At 33.2% G+C, this 25,068-nt stretch overlaps 3 protein-coding genes across 3 annotated transcripts; 2 read left to right on the forward strand and 1 right to left on the reverse strand.

The window, feature by feature from the left end:
• The first annotated feature begins 8,703 nt into the window (after positions 1 to 8,703).
• Positions 8,704 to 13,672, forward strand: LOC131652490 (uncharacterized). The gene is made up of 7 exons (XM_058922348.1): positions 8,704 to 10,049; positions 10,148 to 10,213; positions 11,437 to 11,581; positions 11,678 to 11,896; positions 12,271 to 12,460; positions 12,556 to 12,751; positions 12,956 to 13,672. The coding sequence occupies exons 1-7, from the start codon at positions 8,893 to 8,895 to the stop codon at positions 13,068 to 13,070; spliced, it is 2,088 nt and encodes a 695-aa protein (XP_058778331.1). The 5' UTR covers positions 8,704 to 8,892; the 3' UTR covers positions 13,071 to 13,672.
• A 5,231-nt stretch (positions 13,673 to 18,903) lies between these two features.
• LOC131652491 (COP1-interactive protein 1-like) lies at positions 18,904 to 21,693 on the forward strand. The gene is made up of 3 exons (XM_058922349.1): positions 18,904 to 18,953; positions 19,288 to 19,399; positions 19,698 to 21,693. Exons 2-3 carry the CDS (start codon positions 19,309 to 19,311, stop codon positions 21,590 to 21,592), a joined length of 1,986 nt encoding a protein of 661 aa, XP_058778332.1. The 5' UTR covers positions 18,904 to 18,953; positions 19,288 to 19,308; the 3' UTR covers positions 21,593 to 21,693.
• Positions 21,694 to 21,699: 6 nt separating this feature from the next.
• LOC131652492 (mitochondrial adenine nucleotide transporter ADNT1-like) lies at positions 21,700 to 24,064 on the reverse strand. Its single transcript, XM_058922350.1, has 8 exons — positions 23,879 to 24,064; positions 23,709 to 23,757; positions 23,457 to 23,620; positions 23,321 to 23,358; positions 22,938 to 23,050; positions 22,683 to 22,796; positions 22,239 to 22,577; positions 21,700 to 21,928 (listed from the first exon to the last, which is right to left on the reverse strand). The coding sequence occupies exons 1-8, from the start codon at positions 23,962 to 23,964 to the stop codon at positions 21,845 to 21,847; spliced, it is 987 nt and encodes a 328-aa protein (XP_058778333.1). The 5' UTR covers positions 23,965 to 24,064; the 3' UTR covers positions 21,700 to 21,844.
• Between the last annotated feature and the right edge of the window lie 1,004 nt (positions 24,065 to 25,068).

Raw genomic sequence — 25,068 nt, forward strand, 5'->3', positions numbered from 1 at the left:
TATATATATATATATATATATAATTGGAGTTTAATTGATATGCATTGATATTTTTTTAAAATAAAAGCGTGATATAGCTGGATCATGATCGTAATTAGTTGACATTGTAAAATTAATTTACACTGTCAGTGTATCACCACTTTTCTCTATATTTTTGTCCCAATTTAAGTTTTTGCGGACAGATGGATGTCTGCAAAGTAAATTACGACACTGTCACCTAAACATCCATCATTTTCTGACATAATGTCTTTGAAATTTGTAAAACAACGATAAGAGCAACTCCAGTGGCAATTTTTCAAGCTTGTCCGCCAGAGTGGAGCCAGTTTTTTCAACGGTTTAATGGTTGGAGTTTTTCAACTAGGATTTGGTGTTGCTTCATCAAGCACCGTTCGTGGCTGACACTAGAGTTGTCAAATGGGCCGGCATGGCCCAGCCCGTTCTGGCCTAGTGGGCCAATATGTTTAAATGGGTTGGCCCGACCCGATTGCTTAATGTGCTACATAAAATGAGTCCGACCCATTTTTCAAAGGCCCGTGCGGCCAGATGGGCCAGCCTGGCCCGTATTTCAATATTATAATTTTAATTTTATAAAAGGAATGTAATGGATAAATGCAATATAACATAAGTAGAGAGTCATCATAAACGTATATAAGTGATGTTTAAAATATTTATCCATAAATATATATATATATATAGGGGACGACTCATGTAACACCCGAGGCCGAAGAAGGCGAGGGTTAGTTGCACCGCATGAAACACCGAAGGCCTATGAGGGCAAGGGTGGTCGCCACATCGGAAGGAGAGGGATCATGAGGCCGTGCAGGTATGGGACTGCATGGTTGAAGGATAGCTTATAAGGATTGATGGGTACTACCTATACCAACAAGATGCATCTTCTTTTCGGGAGCCCGTTCAATAAGAACTTCACAGTTAAGCGTGCTTGACTTGGAGTAGTATTGGGATGGGTGACCTTCTGGGAAGTTTCCCGGAAAGCATGCGAGTGAGGTCAAAGCATGCTGAAAAGACCCGTGTTGGTTTGTGGGGTCAGTCGATCATCCCGAAAGCAGTCTGGGGCGTTACAAATGGTATCAGAGCTATACCTCTCCCAGTACGATGTGGTTCGAGCACGAACCATGCGGAAGCTGGTGGGCATGTAACACCCGAGGCCGAAGAAGGCGAGGGTTAGTTGCACCGCATGAAACACCGAAGGCCTATGAGGGCAAGGGTGGTCGCCACATCGGAAGGAGAGGGATCATGAGGCCGTGCAGGTATGGGACTGCATGGTTGAAGGATAGCTTATAAGGATTGATGGGTACTACCTATACCAACAAGATGCATCTTCTTTTCGGGAGCCCGTTCAATAAGAACTTCACAGTTAAGCGTGCTTGACTTGGAGTAGTATTGGGATGGGTGACCTTCTGGGAAGTTTCCCGGAAAGCATGCGAGTGAGGTCAAAGCATGCTGAAAAGACCCGTGTTGGTTTGTGGGGTCAGTCGATCATCCCGAAAGCAGTCTGGGGCGTTACAACTCAAGTGAGAACACTTGGTTATTATAAGCAATGATAACAATGAATCACGACCATTAAATGTTGATTTGTTGATTTTAATGAACTGGATTCGTCCCCTATATATATATATATATATATATATATATATATATATATATATATATATATATATATATATATATATATATATATATATATATATATATATATATATATATATATATATATATACCACAAAAACATTCATGTAAAAGTACAAACTAACTTAATATTATCACCAATACTTATCAAATTTTCTCTTCTTCTCAAAACCATTTTATTGATCAAATCATCTTGAAATTATATGTTCATCCTCTTTAACTTTTCTTTGTCATTTGAAAACATATTTATGCAATCATATCTTATCTAAATCTTATTTCCCTAAAATTTACCAAAATATTTTTTTTAATAGGCCAGCCCAAAGCCTGTTTGGCTCGACCCATCACATGAAAAACATAGGCTCGATGGGTTGGTTCAAAAAAATTTGGTCGTATTTTTTGAAGGTATTTTGCGATTCGGCCCGTGCTAAATTATTGGGCTTATGGGCCGGCACGATGGGTCGAGCCCATTTTGACAGCTCTAGCTGACACAAATAATAAAGAATGGTATTAGTTGAAATATTTTAATCAATTTGTATCAAACTAACATTTAATATGGATAAAATATTTATATATATGGTAAATTGTAAGATCTTATATGAATTCTTTAGGCTATGTTTGGATAGAGTAATATGAACGGAGCGGAATAGAGTGAAGCAGAATGGAGTGGTACGGAGCGGAGCGGAATGAAATAAAGATTGTATTCTATTGTTTGGGTATTTCATGACGGAATAGATAGATTTTGTGATTCCGTCCAAATTGCAGGTATAAGAAATAATGGAAAATGATGAAATGAGATTGAATGCATTCCATCGAGTTCTTCTCCATTCCATCAGTTTTTAATCAATCCAAACAATGAAACATAAATTTATACCATTCCATTCCATTCCATGCTACTCCGATCCATCAATCTAAATATACCATTTGAGTTGTATTATTAGAGTTAAAATTGAATGAATTGTTTTAAAATGATGTCGATTAGTGAATTCCCCCAAAAAAAAAACTCAAATAAGAGTTGTTGCACCATGAAAATACTCTAAAACATTCCTGATATTTATGCTCTAATTCAGTGTTTTAAAAACCGGACCGGACCGGCCGGTCGGACCGGTCGAACTGGGAACCGGCCAGGTAACCGGTCTGGTTCAATAGTCGGATCGGGTATGCCATCAAACCGGTGGGAACCGGTGAAAACCGGAAAACCGGCGGTTTAATTGCTTTTTTTTCTTTTTTTTTTTTAACTTTTTTTAAACTTTTTTTTTTTAACATTTCTTTTAAACTTTTTTTAAATTTTTCTTTTAATATATTTAGTAGTGTATTACTTAAATAGCATTCTCACATAGTTTTTTTCGTTAGTGACAAATTACAAACTTTATTGTCTATTTGTTATCTTTGCTAATAAATTTTCTTAAATAGCATAAACATATTGAATTTTATTTGATTTTCTTTTTAGGAGGATCCTATTTTGAATTAAATTTGGTACACATTGGAGTTATTTTGTTATAAACTATTCAATTAGATTATGTTGTAATTAGACTTTGTTTAGATTATGTTGTAATTAGACTTTGTTTGCAATTAGACTTTGTAATTTTTTACTATTTTGTTATGCGTGATACCTTTGTTTAAAATTTGAATTTAAGTTATGAAATTGTGAATTTATGATATGATATTTTTAAAAAATTTAAAAGCTAGTTATATTTTTTTAGAGACTGAATCATCCGGTTCGACCGGTTTTATACCTATATAATGATAGGTCTATTCAACCGAGTTATCCGGTTTAATCCGGTTTGGTCGTGCGGTTCGACCGATAAACCAGTGACCCAGTACCCTCACCGGTTCGATGACCGGTCCGGTTTTTAAAACACTGCTCCAATTGAATAGTTTAAAATTTATTTAAATTTTATAAAACTTTTAAATGAACTAGTAAGGACCCGGGCGTTCGCACGGGTCGCGCAATGCCGATATAAATATTAAATAAATATTATGTAATTATAATTAAAATATATAAATACATATGAGTTAAGAAAAAATATCTTAATGATGATTGTCATATAAATATTAATTTAATTTATTAGGTTGTAGTTGTTGTTAGGATATACATATGAATTATGTTAAAGAATATATATGAGTATTTGGTATAATACATTTCACATAGAGACATAATTGTATTAACAATTGATTTTTTCTCATTCATAAAAGGTGCAATGTGTGTGTGTCCTCCACACTCTACACTCATGGTTTTGCAGGGCGGAGGCAAGATTTTATAACCAGTGTGTAGGGGTGGCGAAATAGGTCATGGTTCGCTGGCCCTACCCACGCACGTGCCAAAAATTGGCGGGTTAGGTTAGAATTTTGGACCCGCCGCCCAACAAAGTCCACCCCGCAAAAACCTGCCGCCCGCCAAAGCTCGCCCCGTCAAAGCCCGCCGCCCGTCAAAACCTGTCTCGCCTATGTCCGTCTCGCCATAAGTTCGCCATTTTTTAGTTAATTCTAGTAATTAAGTTCACCATTTTTTAGTTAATCCTAGTAATTTCAATTCTTGATGGTTTTATTTTATACATTTATTTGTAAATATAAGTAATATTTTTTAAGTAAAATTTGTTTAAAAGATGCTTTTATAAAAAGTTGTTTTAAAAAATAAATGAAAAATTTAATTGAATAAAAAAAGTATGTAATTTATTTAATAAAATGAAAAAATAGACGGGAAAATCCGCCGTTCGTCATCTTGGCGGAGCGAGCATGATTTTTATGCCCATTTCACTTGGCGGGCTTGTACGCCCGCTCGTTTTTTGGCAAGTTTAAGGCGGGGCGGAGCAAACGGTCCGTTTTGCCACCCCTCCGTTTGTCCATTTATAAAAATATTTGTAACTTATTTTTGTTTATAAAAATAATTGTATCATCAGTTAACTTTTTCTCGTTTATAAAAATAATTGTAACTTAGTCTCGCTTATAAAAACAATTATATCAAGAGTTGATTTTTTCCGACTTATAAAAAAATTTGTAACTTATTCCCGTTTAATAAATTATTGTATCAACAGTAGATTTTTTCCGTTTATAAAAATAATTGTATCAACAGTTGACTTTTTCCCGTTTATAAAAATATTTGTAACTTATTCCCGTTTTATAAAAATAATTTTATCAACAGTTGACTTTTTCCCGTTTATAAAAATACTTATAATTTATTACCGTTTATAAAAATAATTGTATCAACAGTAAATTATTTCTTATTTATAAAAATATTTGTAACTTATTGTCGTGAAGATAAATATTAATACGCAAAAATATTTGGCAAAATAAATAATATGAAAGACAAACAAAATAATGAAAGGTATAGAGATGATTTTAAATAAATTTTACAATGAACTAAAAAATAAGAATAAAATTGGATAAAAATTAAAATAATATTAGAGATAATTAATTATTATTGTTGATTACAATTTTAACTCTAAAAAAATATAGTTCTTAATAAAAAGTAAAAAATAAATAAAAATTGAGATAATGTAGTTATTATGTACTACCATTATCAACCGTTTTTATGGGCTCCCACCCCTAGTATGTCTACCCGCCTTTTTTTCCGCAGACGCACATTAACAGGATGAACATGATTCAAATTGCAAATTTAAATTATCAAAATAAAAAATTGCAAAAAAAAAAATTATAACATCTATATAAGTCAAGAAACAAAAAATAATGAAATGACATATTATAATTCAATGCAACACATTTAAATCTCATTATTTAACTTTAAATATATATTTAATTTGATTTACCAAAGAAAAATATATACAAAAGATGATGTATATTATTAATATTAATGTTACTTATCACATATATGTCGTTAATTTCTCATATTTGTGTTAGCTACTCATACCGAATCAAAAATAAAAATGTAATGAAATAAAAACAACAAAAATATTTAATTCAAATTGCAAATCTAATAACAAAAATAGAACATTTATTAAATAAAAAATAACTTATAATTTTATTTATAATCTTGACAGAAAAAGATTTATATACCAACTCTTTCTTTATATTTGATATATTTAATGAAATGAATATAAATTAGAATTAATGTCAAATATTTTTTTTATAGATATTAAAGGAATGAATATAAATTAGAATTAATGTCAACTATTTTCAATGGGGAAGATACAATAATGCGTATTGAAAGTTGTTATATGCATTTAATTTTTAATTCTATACAAAATCATTTTTGTATGTTTATTTACAATTATTTTATACTCATTCCTCTATTTGAATTTGAATTATGTCAAGGTACTATATATTTGTTGATATTGTATGGAAGGTAGAGAGTTATATGAATTCCACCTTTTTATAATTAATTAACCGTAGTGATTACTTTTAGATATTGGAATTGATTGGAAAACTTGTAGCATGCAAAAAAAAATAATGATTGTTTTTAGATATTGTCAAATATTAAAGACATAAGGCATGCTGATATAAGTTGATGATGAAAAAAAGATAATTGAAGGCATGAAAATCGGATTAAAATATTTGTTTAAACTTGGACATGAAATTAATTTTGGTAGACATCGATTGTCTAACAGGTTCAGTTTAATCAATGACAAAGGATTGCGATAAAATAAAATAAAACTATTTAATATTTTATTAAATAAATTAGTAATTTTGTTAATAAGAATTGCATTTATAAAGCAAAAAAACTTAACGACAACATTGTTTATAATAAAAAAATAATTAAATGATAATATTGGACAATAAAACTTTTCTTATCAAATTGATAGAATTTCAGATTAATTGTTCCATGTATTATTAACGGTTTAATATTATTAAAATTTTCTACAAATTGTATTTAAAATGGTTAATAATTAGTATGGAATGACTAAAAGGCAGCGTGTTAAATGGACTACTCATTCCAATAAAAACATTATAATTAATTAGGGCTAAAGGCAATTGAATAGGTTTAACTGTGTAATTACGTTTAGGGGTATGAAAAAATCTCTCAAACTGATTTTTATATATTAAAGTAGACTCCTAATAAAATTGTCAACAAATCTTCAATAAAATTAGTACTATATTCTTTTAATTTCTTAATCTTTTAAAAATATAATTTGTAAAAATAGTGGTTTAATTGAATTAATTTGGCACATAAAATGTAATAATAATGGTAATAAAAAAGTTATTATTTTTTATTATTATTTTTATCTCCCTATCAAATTTGATTTATGATTCTTTAAGATAAAATAAAATAATTAAAATATAAAGATTAATTTTGATTTATTATATGATAAAATAACATAATTATTTCGAAAGATATATTTTAAAAATGTTTTATATAAAAATTTATTTAAAATATCTTTATATTCATACGTTTTTTATATTAATTTAAAACCTATAGCAAAAAGGTTAAAATATTTAAAAGTATATTTTATAAAACATCATTTAAAAATATTTGTGTTTTAATTTATTTATAGAAGAAATTAACCTATTTTAAACACGTGGTGCCAAAAAAATTTGATCTTGTTACTGTTTTCAAATATTAAAAAAAATTAAATAGTAATTAAACATTTATGAAAAGAAATGATAGTAAATATATTATTATATTTGGTTCATAATAATTTTCATTAATTTTTTATTTAATCTCATTTATTTTCAAGTCATGCAGAAACCTAAATCAAAATTAAATTAAATCAATAAATAAAATAGAAAGACACCAAAATTTGAAGTCTTGAATTTGAATTTCTTCTTAGAAAGGCAAAAAAAATCCTCAATTAACAATTTTCAATACCACGCTATTTTTTCATTTAATTTTCCAAAAAAACATAAAAAGAGGAAAATAATAATGTTCTCTCTCCGCCTATGTTTATCTCTCATCAACGTTTCCATTGCTCTCTCATCTTTGTCTTTGATCTATCGTCGAAACAACATAGCAGAAAAATTAAGAAAACTGAAACCCTTTTAGCTCTCTTCTTTTTCTCTCGATCTATCATCCAAGCGGCGTAACAAAGTCCTAGCAATCACAAATTCAAAGGTAAACTGAAATCAGAATAAAAAGCATCACACAAACAACCAAACAATAAAGGGATTAGCAAAAGCAAAAACAAATCAGAACCTTTTTCCAGACCATATCCCAATACCCGGATTTCACTAATTTGAAACTATTTACAAACTACAACCACAAACGGAATATACAATAAGGAAAATAAAGACAAAAATCTAACGGCGAAGGCTACTAATTGATGAAAGCTTTACCGATGTCTGCTTTCGAGTAAGATCTTTTGTGCTTCCTCTGCTTTCGAGTAAGATCTTTTGTGCTTCCTCTGCTTTTAGTTTAGGGTTTTTGGATTTGTTCAATGTCGTAAGCGTCGGTGTTTCGATTCCGCCATTGTTGTGCGTGTGTTGATGTTGTTGGTTGATGGAAGTGTTGGTTCTATGGAGAAAGATATTGAAAATGCATTTGCTATTTACAGGTGATTCAACACAGAAAAAGCATGATAGCGATAAAGGATGAATGATTGTGTGACTACATACCTTGTCAAATTACAAACTCTCTGCAATACACTATGTTGTTTTGGAATGAAAAGTTTTTGTGGCTGTTACTATTTATTTAAAATTGTTGTTGCAGATGGTGGAAGATGGAACCAAAAGATGAAGAATGAGATCACTCATAACTTCAATTTGCTTAAATAAATGAAAAAATATGGATGATTGAAGAGAAACTTAAAAGATTTGTTTTTCGTTTTCCAATAATTTATTCTTTGCATTTTAGAAGATATGTTGGAAGTAGAATAGATTTTAGAAGAAAATTAATTAGGTTGTTGGATTGATAGTAGAAGTGTTGCAATGAGTGGCATAGAACGTAGTGGATATTTTTCATATTCCAATAAAAAAGATTTGCATTAAAAAGATTTGCATTAAATTAGTTGTTGGAATGTAATTATGATTAGTTGTGTAATTACTCTCAGGATATGTAAAACCATCTTAAATTAAATGTGATTAGGGTAATTAAGGAAATTTGGTGGTAATCGCAAACTTTTTAAAATATTATTTTTCTTAAAATTAATTGGGCCCAAGTGAGTTGGACTCCATCCTTTTCTTCCCAACCCGGATAACATTCTTCTCTCTTTCCCCCTTCGTTGAAACACAGAAACCCCTTTCAAGAACCCTAATCCCCATTTTCATTCTCTTCATCTCAGCGCGTCTCAAATACCTTACTGTTAAATTTCGTAGTTCTTCATAGAAATTTCATCACACCCTCTTAATCCTTCCCCAATGTCTTCTTCCAAAGATGCCGACCCTAGCTTGGGTTATCTCACCAGAAAGGACACAGAGGTGAAACTACCTCGACCAACTAGGGTTAAGAACAAAACCCCCGCCCCCATTCAAATCACCGCCGAGCAAATTCTCCGTGAAGCTAGAGAGCGTCAGGAGGCCGAGATCCGTCCTCCCAAGCAGAAAATCACCGATCCCACCGAACTCGGCGAGTACCGTCTCCGTAAGCGAAAGGAATTCGAAGATTTAATCCGGCGAGTTCGATGGAATGTGAGTGTTTGGATAAAATACGCTCAGTGGGAAGAGTCGCAGAAAGACTTCAAACGCGCACGTTCCGTTTGGGAGAGAGCTTTGGAAGTTGATTACAAGAATCATACGTTATGGTTGAAGTATGCGGAGGTTGAAATGAAGAATAAGTTTATTAATCATGCTAGGAATGTTTGGGATCGCGCCGTTACGCTTTTGCCTCGAGTGGATCAATTGTGGTATAAGTATATTCATATGGAGGAGGTGCTGGGGAATGTCGCTGGAGCGAGACAGGTTTTCGAGAGGTGGATGAAATGGATGCCGGATCAGCAAGGGTGGTTGTCTTATATCAAATTTGAGCTAAGATATAATGAAATTGAACGAGCGAGAGGGATTTTCGAGCGGTTTGTTTTGTGTCACCCTAGGGTTGGTGCTTGGATACGATATGCGAAGTTTGAGATGAAGAATGGCGAGGTTCCTAGGGCGAGGAATGTGTATGAAAGAGCGGTGCAGAAGCTTGCCGAAGATGAGGAAGCTGAGCAACTTTTTGTGGCGTTTGCGGAGTTTGAGGAAAGGTGTAAGGAGGCAGAGAGGGCGAGGTGTATTTATAAGTTTGCACTTGATAATATTCCGAAGGCGAGGGCTGAAGATTTGTATCGCAAGTTTGTTGCATTTGAAAAGCAGTATGGTGATAGGGAGGGGATTGAGGATGCTATTGTCGGGAAGAGGAGGTTTCAATATGAAGATGAAGTGAGGAAAAATCCTTTGAATTACGATTCTTGGTTTGATTATATAAGATTGGAAGAGAGTGTGGGGAATAAGGGAAGAACTAGGGAGGTTTATGAGAGAGCTATAGCTAATGTTCCACCAGCTGAGGAGAAACGATACTGGCAGCGCTATATTTATTTGTGGTATGTTTGATTTGAATCCTGTGTTACTATCTAGTTGTTTATTTATTTAGTGATTTTGCATTTTTTCCTGGTGCTTATTATTGATCTGTGCAACTTAGGATTAATTATGCACTCTATGAAGAGCTTGATGCTGGAGATATGGAGCGAACAAGAGATGTGTACAGGTAAGCGGTCTTTTATAAGCTTCCAAATGTCATGTTTACATTTTGATACTTAAATGATAATATGTGGTTCTTTCTGTGCATGCTTTTCCTTGATTGTATCATTTATATGTAGATTTGCTATGTGGGATCTTTACTGGGAATCTCATCTCATTAGTATAATAAACATATTTCATATTTTGCTTGAAAGTCACTGCACGCTTCCTCAAAGGCTTCCACGCACGTGACTCCATTTGTCTACTAGTTATTGTTTGAAGAAAGTTAGGGTCTGTTAAGTTATAAATGTCTATTAGTTTTCCACGCACCGCAACTCCTTTTATCTACTTGCTTTTGTTCTAATACAATGGATAGGTAATTTGATTTAGTCTTCCACGCACTGCGGCTCCTTTTGTCTACCAGTTTTGTTTTGAACACTGACTATGCAATTTGATTTAGTCTTGTGTAGAATGTTTAGTTCAAAGCAATGATCTGTTAGAAAAACTACATGTTCCTTTCAATGTCATTACGTTGTGTAGAAAACAATATATGAAAGAATGAGCTATAAGAAACAATGAAAGTACAAAAAAGAAAATAAATACCAACATATGATCAGGGTTGGGGGTAATGGGTTCTATATTTCCTTAAATCGAATAAGGAAAGAGAGGTCTGTGATCATTAAACAAAGGTTTTCCAATTTCTAATTTGGAAGAAGAGTTGGCTAAGTAGTTAGAAGAGTGAAGATTCATAGAAGAGGTTTGGGGTCACGGGTTCTATATTTTCTCAAATGAAAATAGTTATGTGAGGTATGTTGGAGAAACCTAGGTCACAACCTTTGTTTTTGCTTTTTGGTATATAATAGAGATAGAGATATATCCCGACTTTCTCTACTACTTTTTTCTTCTTGGTTCTTCAGTCACACACTCTCATTTGATTCAGATTATTTATTTTTGACTTGCCGATGTTTACCTTTTCTGGTTCAGTTAAATCACCATCTTTGGTATGTAAGACATATGTTTTTGTGCCACTTCTTTCCTCTAGATTCTTAACCACATTTGATTCTGCTTCGTCATCTCTGTCCTTTGACTTACTGTTATTTTTTTTTGTTTTTTAAAATATTTTCTGGTCCAGTTCTAACACCATCCTTTACTAAATTACCTAAAAACTAATACTTTTATCATTGCAGTATTATCCTCTCGAGTATTGAGTATTGACACTGCTTTCATTCTCTTTGAATTTCATTTCTTTAGGGAGTGTCTCAACCAGATACCTCACCCGAAGTTCTCATTCGCTAAGGTATGGCTTCTAGCAGCCCAGTTTGAAATACGTCAGCTGAATCTCAAGGGGGCTCGTCAAATATTAGGAAATGCTATTGGAAAGGCTCCTAAAGATAAGGTAATGTACTAATTTCTATCTAGACGAAAGTATTATATAGCCTATTTTCATTGCTGCATGGTTAGCTTCACATGCACCTTTTTTCTCTGACAACAGATATTTAAGAAATACATAGAGATAGAACTGCAGCTTGGTAATATAGATCGATGCAGAAAACTGTATGAAAAGTATCTAGAGTGGTCACCTGAAAATTGCTATGCATGGAGCAAGTATGCAGAATTGGAGAGATCCTTAGCTGAGACTGAGCGAGCTAGAGCAATATTTGAGCTTGCAATTGCTCAACCAGCGTTGGATATGCCTGAGTTGTTATGGAAGGTACATAAAATTTATTTATATTTTTGTACCAGAGCTAGATCTCAAATGCATCACCAATACAGATGTCAATAACTATACACTTACCTCTACTAATTCCCTATCCTTCACCCCCTCCCCACTAATGTTGCATGGCCTAACTAACTTGCCAACTAGCACTTGCTACCCAATCCACTCCCACCCCCTCCCAAAGCATCTCTATCCCTTGAAAGCATCAAATATAGTTATGCTCCAGTGTGATAACCTCTGTTTTTTGTTGCTATGTTGTCATTTTTCTTTCTTTCTATCTGATTGCCATCCTCTGATGCATGCCATGTCTAAGAAACCTATATACATGTTGTTCATAACCTAACTATAAAATTGTAAATATATGGCAGGCATACATTGACTTTGAAACTGCTGAATGTGAATTCGAGAAAGCTAGAGTGCTTTATGAAAGGCTTCTTGATCGAACAAAGCACTTGAAGGTATGGATAAGTTATGCAGAGTTTGAAGCAACAGCTATTGATGAGAGTTTAGACTTATCAGAACAAGAACAAAAGGAGCAATGCATTAAGCGTGCCAGAAGTATGTTATCCTATTATGCTCATATGCTATAAATCGTAATTGTGTATTAAGTTTGAACTGCAGCATAATCATATTTAATTTTGTTCGTGTATTAGGGGTGTTTGAGGAAGCCCTAAACTACTTCAGATCATCAGCTCCAGATTTAAAAGAAGAAAGGGCAATGCTATTGGAGAAATGGCTCAACTTGGAGGCTTCATCTGGAGAACTAGGTGATGTTAGCTTAGTCCAGTCTAAGCTACCCAAGAAGCTCAAGAAGAGAAGGCAAATTTCTACTGAAGATGGCTCTTCTAGGTATGTAACTAACTCATTGTTTGTCTTTGAATGGTTTACAAGGGTTATTTTATATGGTATCATTTGCAATGTAGTCACTGCTATTCTCTGGTGTCAATAACATTAGGCTTGTTGACTATGATATATTGCTGTTAACTCCGTAAACGAACAATTTTTTGCTATTTGTCTTTTTTCCTACTTCATTCTTCTCAATTTGATTTGCAGAATTGAAGAATTTATCGACTATCTGTTCCCTGAGGAAACTCAGACAACCAATCTCAAGATCTTGGAAGCTGCTTACAAATGGAAGAAACAAAAGTTGTCTTCTGCTGACGATTGAGAGTGTGTTGTAGGCTGATATGATTCCATTGTTGTAAAACGGGCATTTGCAGTAGCTTTAGCAGCTAAGGGTATGTTTGGATTTTTGTGGTATGTGATGGAATGAAATGGAGTGGAGTATTAAGTAATCGCATACCATTGTTTAGATTTGCAAATGATGGATAGAGCGTAATTTGGGGGGGTGTATGCAACGGTATGAACTAATTAGTTATGTTCCATTACATCAAATCAACAAAAATACACACAATGGAATGGAATATATGACCCATGGCATCGAATATCTGATCCATTCCACCCTGATTCAAACCATTCCATTAGGTTTTATTCCACTCTGCTCTGTACTAGTCTATCTATCCAAACATAGCTTAAGTCAATTTTGGGCTAATAAAGTTTGAAACAGAAATGTAGTTTCCTATTTTGAAAAAAGTTTGCAACAGAGAACTGCATTTGAGGAACATCTGCTTTCCTAAAAATGTGAATTGAAAGTCATGCAATGTGTAAGGTCAGTACCAAAGTCAATTGTTGAGTGTACATATAATTACAATTTTACTGTGTTACTTGCTTAGATTCAAAACATGTAAAATTATTTATTGATTGATTTTACTGGAGGCTACACTATACTTTGTATGCTATCACACATTTTCACGTGTTATGGTATGCGATGTTGTACTAAAAAAACGAGCGATTAAGCTCAGGGCCAACACATTTGAACACACAAGAATAGATTCACGTTCCTCTCTAGGCTTGTGAGCTACCCTATTTATACCCCCTCTAATCAACTTATTCTCTGATATTTTTCACAAACTCTATTAAGTACTTTTCAAAATCAAAGAAAATTAATTGCAAGTTTTTTTCATCAATTCAATATTGCTCTGTTACATGATTTAGTAAGTAGGTCGCATAAGTAGATCAACTTATTCTCTGATATTTTTCACAAACTCTATTAAGCACTTTTCAAAATCAAAGAAAATTAATTGCAAGTTTTTTTCATCAATTCAATATTGCTCTGTTACATGATTTAGTAAGTAGGTCGCATAAGTAGATCGTTGCAATGGTTGATCTTTTAGTATACAACAAAATTAATGATTGATACTTTGATTTTTTTTTAGAAAATTTCTTCACCCACCTCCTAACCTTCTTGCCCACCCCTGGTGAATTTACCACACTACCCCTTGTTTCGGAAGTTCATTTTCGAAACTGTACTTTTTTTCTTAAAAAATGTGTTTTCGGAAATGTATCTCCGAAAACGTGTTTTTTTTAATATAACATATTGATTTCGGAGATGCATCTCCGAAATAAAGTTACTTTTCAGAAAATGTGGTGTTTCGGAAGTTCATATCCGAACGCACCCCCCTTGGAGAATTCGGAAATGAACTTCCGAAAATATGTCTGGACAGAATAAAATGAAAAACAACAACAATTCGCTTTATTTAATCGGGTGAAGATTACAACGATAATATTACATAAAATTAAAGTTAGATATTGTTGAACACGGGTAGGTGGGGATGAGAGAGTGGTGGGGAGAAAAAAAGGCTTCCAAATTTCAAAAGATTTTTTTATTCTTTTAATAAAAATACGTACTACTGTAAGTAACAAATGACGGAGGAGGTGTAACCGGGGCCGGAACATATGACGGAGGAGGTGGATGTCCGGAGGAAGAAGAACCGGAGGTACGTCCACCGCGAGACAAAGGAGCCAATCAATGTAAGCTATAGTTTATCATTATCATCAGGGGACGTCATTACAAAAAATTGGGAAAAAAATCTTATTATTTTTAATCTTGATTTTTTAGAAATGACGTCCCCAGATGATAATGATAAACTATAGCTTACATTGATTGGCTCCTTTGTCTCGCGGTGGACGTACCTCCGGTTCTTCTTCCTCCGAACATCCACCTCCTCCGTCATATGTTCCGACCCCGGTTACCACTTCCAAAAACTAACATGATAAATCCAATACAAAAACACTGTGCGATACAATCCGAAATCAGAACAAAACAAAACAAAACACGTCAAACAAAACAAAAACATGTTATTCTGCCCGACGAGGGTTACAAAATACACATCAAACAAAATAAAAACACGTTATTCTTCCCGACGAGCGAACTCCTCCGAATGAAGATAATTATACCAATCCTCATCCCACTCAGTATCAGAACCATCAGCGTTGATCACGCCTGAAGGCTGAGCCTGCACGTCCGAGCCATGGACCCCCAGGGGACGAGAAGCAGAACCAGTCAAAAGCTTCTTCTTCTCCTTCACCTCCTTCACCTCCTTCACCTCTTTCACCTCCTTCTTTGAAGAACCCTTTCTTCCCTTAGCGCCCTCTTTAGAAGACGCAGTCCTGCGTGCTGGTTGGTTGCCTGACATGTTCCTGTAAACAATTGAAAACGATTAATATGCATAGACAAAATAAAAAACAAAAAAATTTGAACTTCTGATACATTTCGGAAGTTCATTTCCGAAAACTGGGATGAAGGTGTTTTCGGAAATGAACTTCCGAAACACCCCTGCGATGGAGTTTTCTGCAACTTCCATGACAGACCCCTAAACCAAACTTCAAACCAAATCAAAATGCTTCTAAACAACCTAAATACTACTAACAACCTAACCATATATCATTTATGCAATTAAAACCCTAAATAACATGCATCACAAAACTAGATCTAAAAATTTCAAAACTTACAAAGTGTTAGGATTGAGGGCTTTTGAATGTTGTTTAGCAGTGTGATTGGAGCCTTGATGCAGCTTTGGAATTCTGTTTGCACAAATTTTCGCCTTTGCCACTTTTTGTTTTGATTTAGGGTAAATGATTGAGGGAGGGGGAGTGTTTTGATAAATCTGCAGAAATTGCAGTATTTCGGAAGTGAACTTCCGAAATAATGTTTTCGGAAATGAACTTCCGAAATAAGTCAATTTTTTCAAAAAAAGACGCTTTCGGAAATGAACTTCCGAAGCAGGGGTATTTTGGAATTTTCGCTGGGGGTGACCCCCATAGGGAGGTGGCCAAAGAAATTTTCTTTTTTTAAGTCTCCACTAATATTTTTTCCTCAAAATCTTATTAAAAAGTTTTATCTTAGAAATTTCCATTTATTAAGTATTTAACAATTATGTTATTTGACCTATCATTAATCATTTTCAATGTTTATATTAATGTGTTTTTGAATTCAACGTATAATTAGGTCCTCATCTTATATATATTATATTAGAGTTCAGTAAGATTTTATATACCTCATTAAGTGCTTGAAATAGTTATTCATATTCCTTTATATTCCTTTCTTTAATCAAATATTTACATTCGATATTTTTTGTACACTCCACTAAAATATTTACATTCGATGTTTCTTATACACTCCACTTAGTTCAAATCTATCTTTTTTTTCCCACACCCTTTCGCAAATTTTTATATAGATTTTTTTTCATATATTGGTGTGTAAGGATTGATACAGTATGGCAAAGTCTTTTGGCTTTGTCCACTGCATTCTTGATCTCTATTTTATATTCCTTATATTTTTCTTAACTTTCACAACTTTAACCGGTAGCCTTGGACTCCCTCGTCATTCACAAAACTAAGTAATGTTGAATTTTTTTAACATATATATTTTTAACAAAACTCAACAATCTCCACTTTGATTGAAAATAATACGTAAATTTTCTTTGTCTTCACCAACAATCATACTTTATCATAAAGAGTATTAACATGTATATTTTCAACCAATCTTATCATTTAGCACAACTTTCACACTTGAAATCCAATAAATATGTAGTGTACTACAAATAAGTATTTGCATCATTAGCAAGATAAGACACAATAAAAAACATTCTAGCCTAGCTTTTTAGAAGGATTGCAACTTGTTTCAGACGGATGTCGAGAGTGTTTTTCTCCAAGGCGAATTAGATGAATAGGTTTATGTTGAGAAGTCATTAGGCTATCAAAAGTGTAACATGGATATAATGTACAAACTGATTTTTTTCCTTGTATGGTCTTAGACAAGCACTAATGGCTTGTTATAGCAACATAGTTTCTGTCAAGAAGGCTTTGTGAAATACTCATGATTAGATCATGTTTAATGAATTCAAGTAATTAGGAGTTGAAGTCAAGCAAGACATAAATGAAATCTTCATCCATCAACAAAAGTATGCTATTTTTTTTTTTTTTGCAAATGATGTACTCCCTCCGTCCCATATTATAAGTAAATTTCACCTTTTTAGATTCATTCATTAATTAATGTATTTAGTCTATATACAGACTAAATACATTAATTATTGAATGAATCTAAAAATGTGAAATTTGCTTATAATATGGGACGGAGGGAGTATAGTCCAATGTTGCCAGGTGCAAGCTCTCCAAAGATGAATTATAGAAGAGTGTTGAAGTCAATATTTACAAGCAAATGGTAGTGTGTCTCATGTATCTCTTGGCAACTAGAATTGATATTGCCTACTTAGTTTTCTTGATTGCAAGATACCCGGAAAGACCAACAAAATTCACATGACAACTTTAAAAAGGATTATCAGGTACCTAAAATGAACATCTAGTTTTGCCTTCATGTAAGGAGGGGAAGCTTGTTGGATGACCATATACAAATAATGTAGAACACTTAGATGATAGAGAAGCACTTTAGGACATAATTTTATGTTTGGAACAAGAGCTATCTCATGGTCATTCAAAAAGAACCCTATTGTAACTATCTCCACCACAAACGATAACTCAAATAAGCTTTTGATAGCATTTGCCTAGGTGCATTATTGAAGAAAATTTTGATACAAATTGAAAGCAATCGAGAATGTTGCATTACCCTTCACTATAACAACAAACCTGTCTATCAAACTGTCTAAAAATTTAGTGATGCACGAAAGAGCAAACATAAAGGAGAGAGTCATTCAGGTTGTCCACGGTTCATCTCAAGACCAAATTGTTGACATTATGATCAAACCATTGACTTTAAAATCCATTTGCAAGTTTAAGGATATAAGTGTAGGAAAATTCTTAGGTAAACTCAGTCATAAGAAATTCTTTTACATACAAGCGGTCACAAAATTTTAATTAATTAAAAAACAAATACAAAATTTTCTCTCTTTCATAATCACAACTATGAACTACCCATAAATCCAAATAATTTTTTTTTTAAAATTTAAATAAATTAAAATTTTGCTAACTTCTTATTGGTTGTTCCTAAGAATATGAGGTGTTTCTATGCAAAAATTCATCATAAGTCGATAATGATTAAACTAAAATGTTGTATGTTCAGTTAAGAGGAGAATTTGTCATAGCTTAACTAATTTATTTGGCTAAGTTAAGTAAGGCAGTTAGTAGTTGCTAATTGTAATTGCATTCTATTAATAAAGCTTAAGTAAGACAGTTAGTAGTTGCTAATTGTAATTGCATTCTATTAATAAAGCTTGTTCACTAATGAGAATAAACAAGCATTCACGACATTTCCATAATTATATATGCAAAGTGCAATATACATTAATTAACTAATATAATTGCAAATAAATAATTAATTCTATAATAAAAAGTGAAAATATATTATTTTAACACAAGTTTTTATTTTTGTTAAAATTATATTTCATCCTGTCCGCAACTCTTAACAAAATGTTAATTATGAACTTTGATTTTCTAAAACAAAAATAAATATAGATAAATATTTAAATGATTAATGGCATGCTGAGGCACCTAAAATATCCGAATATTTTTACCAGAAAAAAAATCAGGACTACGAGAATAATAATTTTTTACCGACAAAATGTTTATTATTAGACATCCTTTCATTTTTATTTTTTATTTCACCCCCAAAATTACTATTTTTTTTGCTTTTCCTTTTTCTTTTCAATATTTCTGAATCCTTTAACGTTGGTGGATATCAACTTCCATTTCCCAGGTACCATAAGGATTATCATTATGTATTTATATATATTTGAGTAAAAATTGAAATTGATTGAAACCTATTATCACATATGCTTTATTTACATTTTGTTGAAGAAAATGTGTTCTCTAATTTGCAATGCATAAGAGAAACACAGAATGAACATTAAATAATGTAATGTATCAAAAGTCAGCCATAAAATTAAATGTTAAACAGGCTATAAAAAATATCAACAAATGCATGAAATAATTGAATTTTTATCATGCCAATTTTGTATTTCCAAGCTGAAAATAATCGCAAAATGATGAATTTTATTGATTGTAAAATTAATTTCTCTTCATAATTTCAGGATTGTCCCAATGGTTAAAGGATGATCAAGAAACACTTGAGGGAATTATCTCTGTCATTTGGGAATCAAACTTGTCCCGAAAATTCTCAAGAGCTCAGAAGAACCAAAACAGGTGCATATTCTTTTGTTGTGAACATGCATACATAAGTTTGAATTGTCTTTCTCGCACCTCAACTTCGATTTCATGCTTGGTTAAAGCTGTATTTGGATAGACGTCAATAGAGTTTTCTTGCATCCAAACGATTCTTTACAAAGGTCTTATCGAAGCAACATTTGTAGATTCAAGTGGACATGAAATATCACAGATAATGAACGAGAAAATAAATACTGTCTGAACACATTTTGACTCTCCAGAACATTAAGATTAAGAGAATAATATAAAACAAGATTTATTTCTCATTCTCATGCAGATATTGAAAACAACTTCTCGACAGTCCTACAGCTAATTAAGAGTGAAGGTGAAAGGCAAAAAGAAGACAACTCGAGGAATGAGACAGAACTTGAGGGACTAGTCGAGGACATCTACAATCAGTATCAGTCACTGGACGTACCGTACGATCGTCTTACCAGAGTATATATGAAAGGAGCTCATCGTAGAATAAAGAGGGCTTCTTCCCTCTCTTGCTGTAGCTTAGACTCTGACTACTTATCTTCAGATGGCACAGAATTTCCAGATTTCAGCTCAAGATTATCACAAAGGGAACGTTATTCCCCATTAGTCAACACTTTTGAAGCTCTCGAGACTCAAAAATCAACAGAAACAAATGAATTAGAAGCAAATGAAGTGAGACAGATACGCGCAAAGAATGCTGAGCTTGAAAAAGTACTGTCTGAGTTACATGAGAAACTCAAGAACAATGAGGAACGTGCAATGTCCAAAACTTCAGATGCACTAAATGAAGAAAAAGTAACACGTTATAGAAATGAAGCATCGAAGCAAAAGAAGGAATTTACTGATAAAGTTAATGTTATGCAGCAAAATCTTGAGTCTGTATGCAACAAGAATACCGATTTAGAATCTCAACTAGAAAATCAGAGGGAAAAAGTTTCACAATATTTGATTCAAATAAAAAACATGGAGGAGAATTTGACTGAAACTGTTTCAACTAAACAGAATCTGCTAAAAGAGAAAGAATGTTTCATTGAAAGGATAAAGGAATTGGAATCTCAATGCAGCAAAGAAAAGGATTTGGAGGAACAGTTAAGAGACCTTGAGTCGTTACGCAACAAGAATACCGATTTAGAATCTCAACTAGAAAGTCAGAGGGAAAAAGTTTCACAATATTCGATTCAGATAAAAAACTTGGAGGAGAATTTGGCTGAAACTGTTTCAACTAAACAAAATCTGCTAAAAGAGAAGCAATGTTTCATTGAAAGGATAAAGGAATTGGAATCTCAATGCAGCAAAGAAAAGGATTTGGAAGAACAGTTAAGAGACCTTGAATCTGCATGCAACAAGAATACCGATTTAGAATATCAACTAGAAAATCAGAGGGAAAAAGTTTCACAAAGTTTGATTCGGATAAAAAACTTAGAGGAGAATTTGGCTGAAACTGTTTCAACTAAACAAAATCTGTTAAAAGAGAACCAATGTTTCATTGAAAGGATAAAGGAATTGGAATCTCAATGCAGCAAAGAAAAGGATTTGGAAGAACAGTTAAGAGATGCAATGTGGGAGATAAATGCTTTGCAAAAAAAGAAAAGCGAGTTGAAGTTACAAAATGAGCAAAGTCAAAAGGAAGATTCAGAAACGATAAAGAAGCTAACAGAAACCATTGATCTAACACACGAAGAGAATAAACATTCCAAAATGAATAAACAAATGATGGAAAGAAAAATGGAAAGAAAAATGGGAGAATTGGCAGAAGGAATTCGACAAAAATTGGAAGACAATATACGCTTATTGCATCGGAGGGTCCATGTTGCAGAACTGCTGAATAACGAAAACAAAGACACTTACAAATCGACAAAGCAAAAGTACGAGGAAGAGAGCAAAATGTTTGAGGAAAAAATCGCTGATTATGAAGATGAAATTAGGATGCTGAGAGAAAAGGTGTTGAAATTAGAAGCTGATATGAGCATGGAAGGAGAAAAAATGAATTTGATGAAAACCGTGACTCAACTTGAAAGTAAAATGATGAAATTGGAAAAGAAACTGAAAGAGAAAGATGATGAATTGGTTAGCCTTGGGGAGAATAAGAAGGAAGCAATAAGACAGCTTTGTTTTTTGACCGAGTTTCACCGTGATCGTTGTCTCTATATGAAGGATTTGATGTTAGATATGAGGATAAAGAAAATGAAGTGAGTTTGTTGAACTTAAAATGTAAACTTTCTCACGTTATATGTATTTGTATGCCAATGAAACACAAAAATAATCACTAATAACATCACCATATTTGAGTAAAATTGAACTTTGAAGAAAATAATCCATAAGAACAACTTAGGATTGTTATTTCATTTTTAATTATTTACACAAAATCAGTGAAAATAATGAAATATAATTACAAAAAAATATTTTCACATGTCAAACCTTAAGCATCATACAATTGTTAAATCTTCAATCAGATATTCTCATTTCAACTCCAAGAACATCCTTGACCATTTCGTATGCCACGAAGGCAATGGCAATGGAAGGGACCACCTGAAATTAATAGAGCATAATTGCAATTGAAAATGCTGATCTTTTGTATAACCACTTATTACTAATCGGTCCTAAAAATTGAACTAATGTGGGTCTTTTGTTTTCAATGATAAAATTGGTGAAAAAGTTGTTCTCTCCATGTTTTTGTTCAATTATGTATCCAAAACTCTAAATTCCTATAGGAAAAGATAAGACTAGTCAACTGAAAAATTTAATCCTACTCACTCACTCAGATAAATGATTCAAAACATAAAGCATATGAACATGAAAAGTAATTAGTTTATGCAAATGACCTATCAGATCAACTAACCTTGACTGAGTTGGGGACTAAGCCCTTGTATAAAGCTCCAAATCCCTCATACTTTATAGTTTTACTGAATGCATCAACCATGCCAGTATACTCAAGATTCCCCTTCCCATCACCAGCGACAACGGAAGCAGCGCCTTTCCATCCCACCATCTGCATTCTTCTGCGAATGACATCAAGGGGGTATGCGACTGTCTGGCCGATAGTTCCAGCAGCAGCCCCACACGCAAGCCTTGAGGTCACACTTAGCTCCGAGTCTTGTGCTATTCCAAGTGGTTTTGTTTGAATCAACCAATCTTTCAGAGATTCATATACAGAAAAATTTAGACCCACATACGGTATCTGCACACAACATAGTTACAGGAGCATGCAATTTAAAGCTTTGTTTCAAAACTGACAGGGCTCATCTGCATAATATCTATTGAAAAAATAATAGTTGTTACTTACAACTCCTATGACTGAAGGTAACCATCCTTTATACAATGCTCTTGCGCCTTCTTCCCGGAAGACTGTTGAAAGAGCATTAAAAATCCCTCTGTATTGATGAGGAGATGCTTCTGTCTACAGAATCATTGAAAATGAATTAAACTTAATAGCCAACACAGATGGATAGTCAATGAGTTATCCTCAAATTCCACAGACAACAATTTAAGAACTAAATATATATAAATCAAAATTCAGAAAGAATTTTCTTGACAATACCTGTACAGTTAGGCGTCCTCGCACCAGGTCCATAGGATAAGTTGCAGACATTGCAATGATTCCCGCAAAAGCCCCAGCTCCAAGACGCAGAAGAGGAGTGAGTTGAGCTTCTTCTGCAAAAAAGGAAAAAATGTGGACATAGCCTTGAAGTTTGAAAGATTGATAAAACTCCCAACAATAACATGAATAAAAAATGCAAATCGAAGGATACAAAAACTCTAATGTGGAGAAAAAAACCATATTCAAATAAGAAACTCATCGAGAAAATTTAAAGGTATCATCAAATTGACAGATTAAAATAATCAGATCACCGCGCCATGATGAAGAAAATATTCTATCAACTAGATGCATAATAGATCATTAAGGGAGAAGTAATACAGTACCATTTCCAGTTTGCAACCGATAGAGACTTAGAATACCCCTGCATTAGTATAAAACAGTAATCAGATGAACACTGAAGTAACAAATTTACCAAAGATATAAATGAAAAAAAACAAACAGTTGATGTGCATAACGTACTTAGATGCTTGCTCATAACTAAAGAACTTGACTGCTGAATTTGGAACAATACGAGCACAATTGGTTCCATTTCCTTTAAACAATCCCCTAAAACCCTCCGTTTTCCATATATATTTCAAGCCTTGAACTGTTCCATTGTATTTCACATTGTGACGATTCTGAACCTGCATTTTCAAAACGATCTTATTCACCAAACACAACAACAATAGTAAGAAAAAATCAGCACTAACTTAATCGGAAATAAATAACTACTTGCAGTAGAATCTTCAATCTCTCTAGAGGCGCCACAGCTGTTCGTGAACTATCATGAAAATACCATAGCACGAAATCACAAACAGAATCGAATCACATGTGAAAACACGATAGCAAGAAATCACAAACAGAATCGAATTGAAAAGGATAAAACGGAGTGAAACACTCACACTCCGCCGGCGACTCCACCGGCGATAAGAGATTTGCAGATACTGAGAAACGCGTGATTCGGAGGTTTTGAATCTTGAGACGCCATTGAAGGTGATCAATTACAGAAATAGCAACGAAAATTTGATTTTTTTTTCGTTTTAAATCAAAATGAAAGTGTTATATACGCGCGCGCATACGTGTAATCCGTGACTTTCTATTTGCTGTTAAGGGCTTTTACTTTTATTATTTTATTGTTTTAGTTGGAAGTGTTGTGAAGGAAAGAACAACCTTGAGTTTGCAATTTTGATTCTAGGACTAGGAGGGTAAGTTACCAATTTATAAATTTTCTTGTTAAAGCTTTACGTGGTTTGGGTATAATAAATAAAGTTGTATTGGAAAAAAAGTAAGAATCAAGCTATCAATTGTTTTTAACAAAATTTTAAACTAGACAATGTAAGGGATGTCACACTCAATTTGTTACACACTGTACAAACCAAATATTTATCTATCAAGTATCGATTCCTTATATTATGAGTGATCATGAAATCAATGGTAAGAATGTAAGACCAACAACTAAGTTAACGAGACTTGATTTTCTAAGGAACAAAAATAGAATTGGAGAAGGCTTTCACCACAAGCAAACAATCTGTTTCAATTCAAAACTTCTTCCAATTAAGCTCTCTAGCTTTCTCAATAGCAATTATAAAAACCAATAATTCAACCGATTCCGATTTACCCGCACCAAGGTAAGCACAAAAAATCCTAACATGACAAGCTTTGTCGTCTCTGAAAATGCCATCGCAAGAAGTCAACAAGGAAGAACCTCTACCAAATCCATCAATATTTCCTTTTATCCACCCAAGAGGAGGAGGAGACCAAAGAACCTCTAAGGTTCTCAAAGGCTTACTATGATGAATATTAATGTCAAAACCTTTTCAAAAAGATGAAGTTGGAGATAGAAGAGGTGGAGCATCTAGAATTGATATTTCCAACCAACTTAGCATGAGCAGTAATAATGATAGTGCAATTTTCCAATGAGTTTTGATGTCCTCAAACCTAGCAAGATTCCTAGCACGCAAAATCTGATGAAACAAACTGGTGACACAAGAAATAATGACATATTTAGCTTGAGGGAACCAATTGGCAGCTAAAACCGTGTTGCAATCTAACATATTGTGAATTGGATTTTGAGCCTGAAGCTTATCTTTCA

This window comes from Vicia villosa, linkage group LG2 (assembly GCF_029867415.1).
Source record: "Vicia villosa cultivar HV-30 ecotype Madison, WI linkage group LG2, Vvil1.0, whole genome shotgun sequence".
Lineage (NCBI taxonomy): Eukaryota > Viridiplantae > Streptophyta > Magnoliopsida > Fabales > Fabaceae > Vicia > Vicia villosa.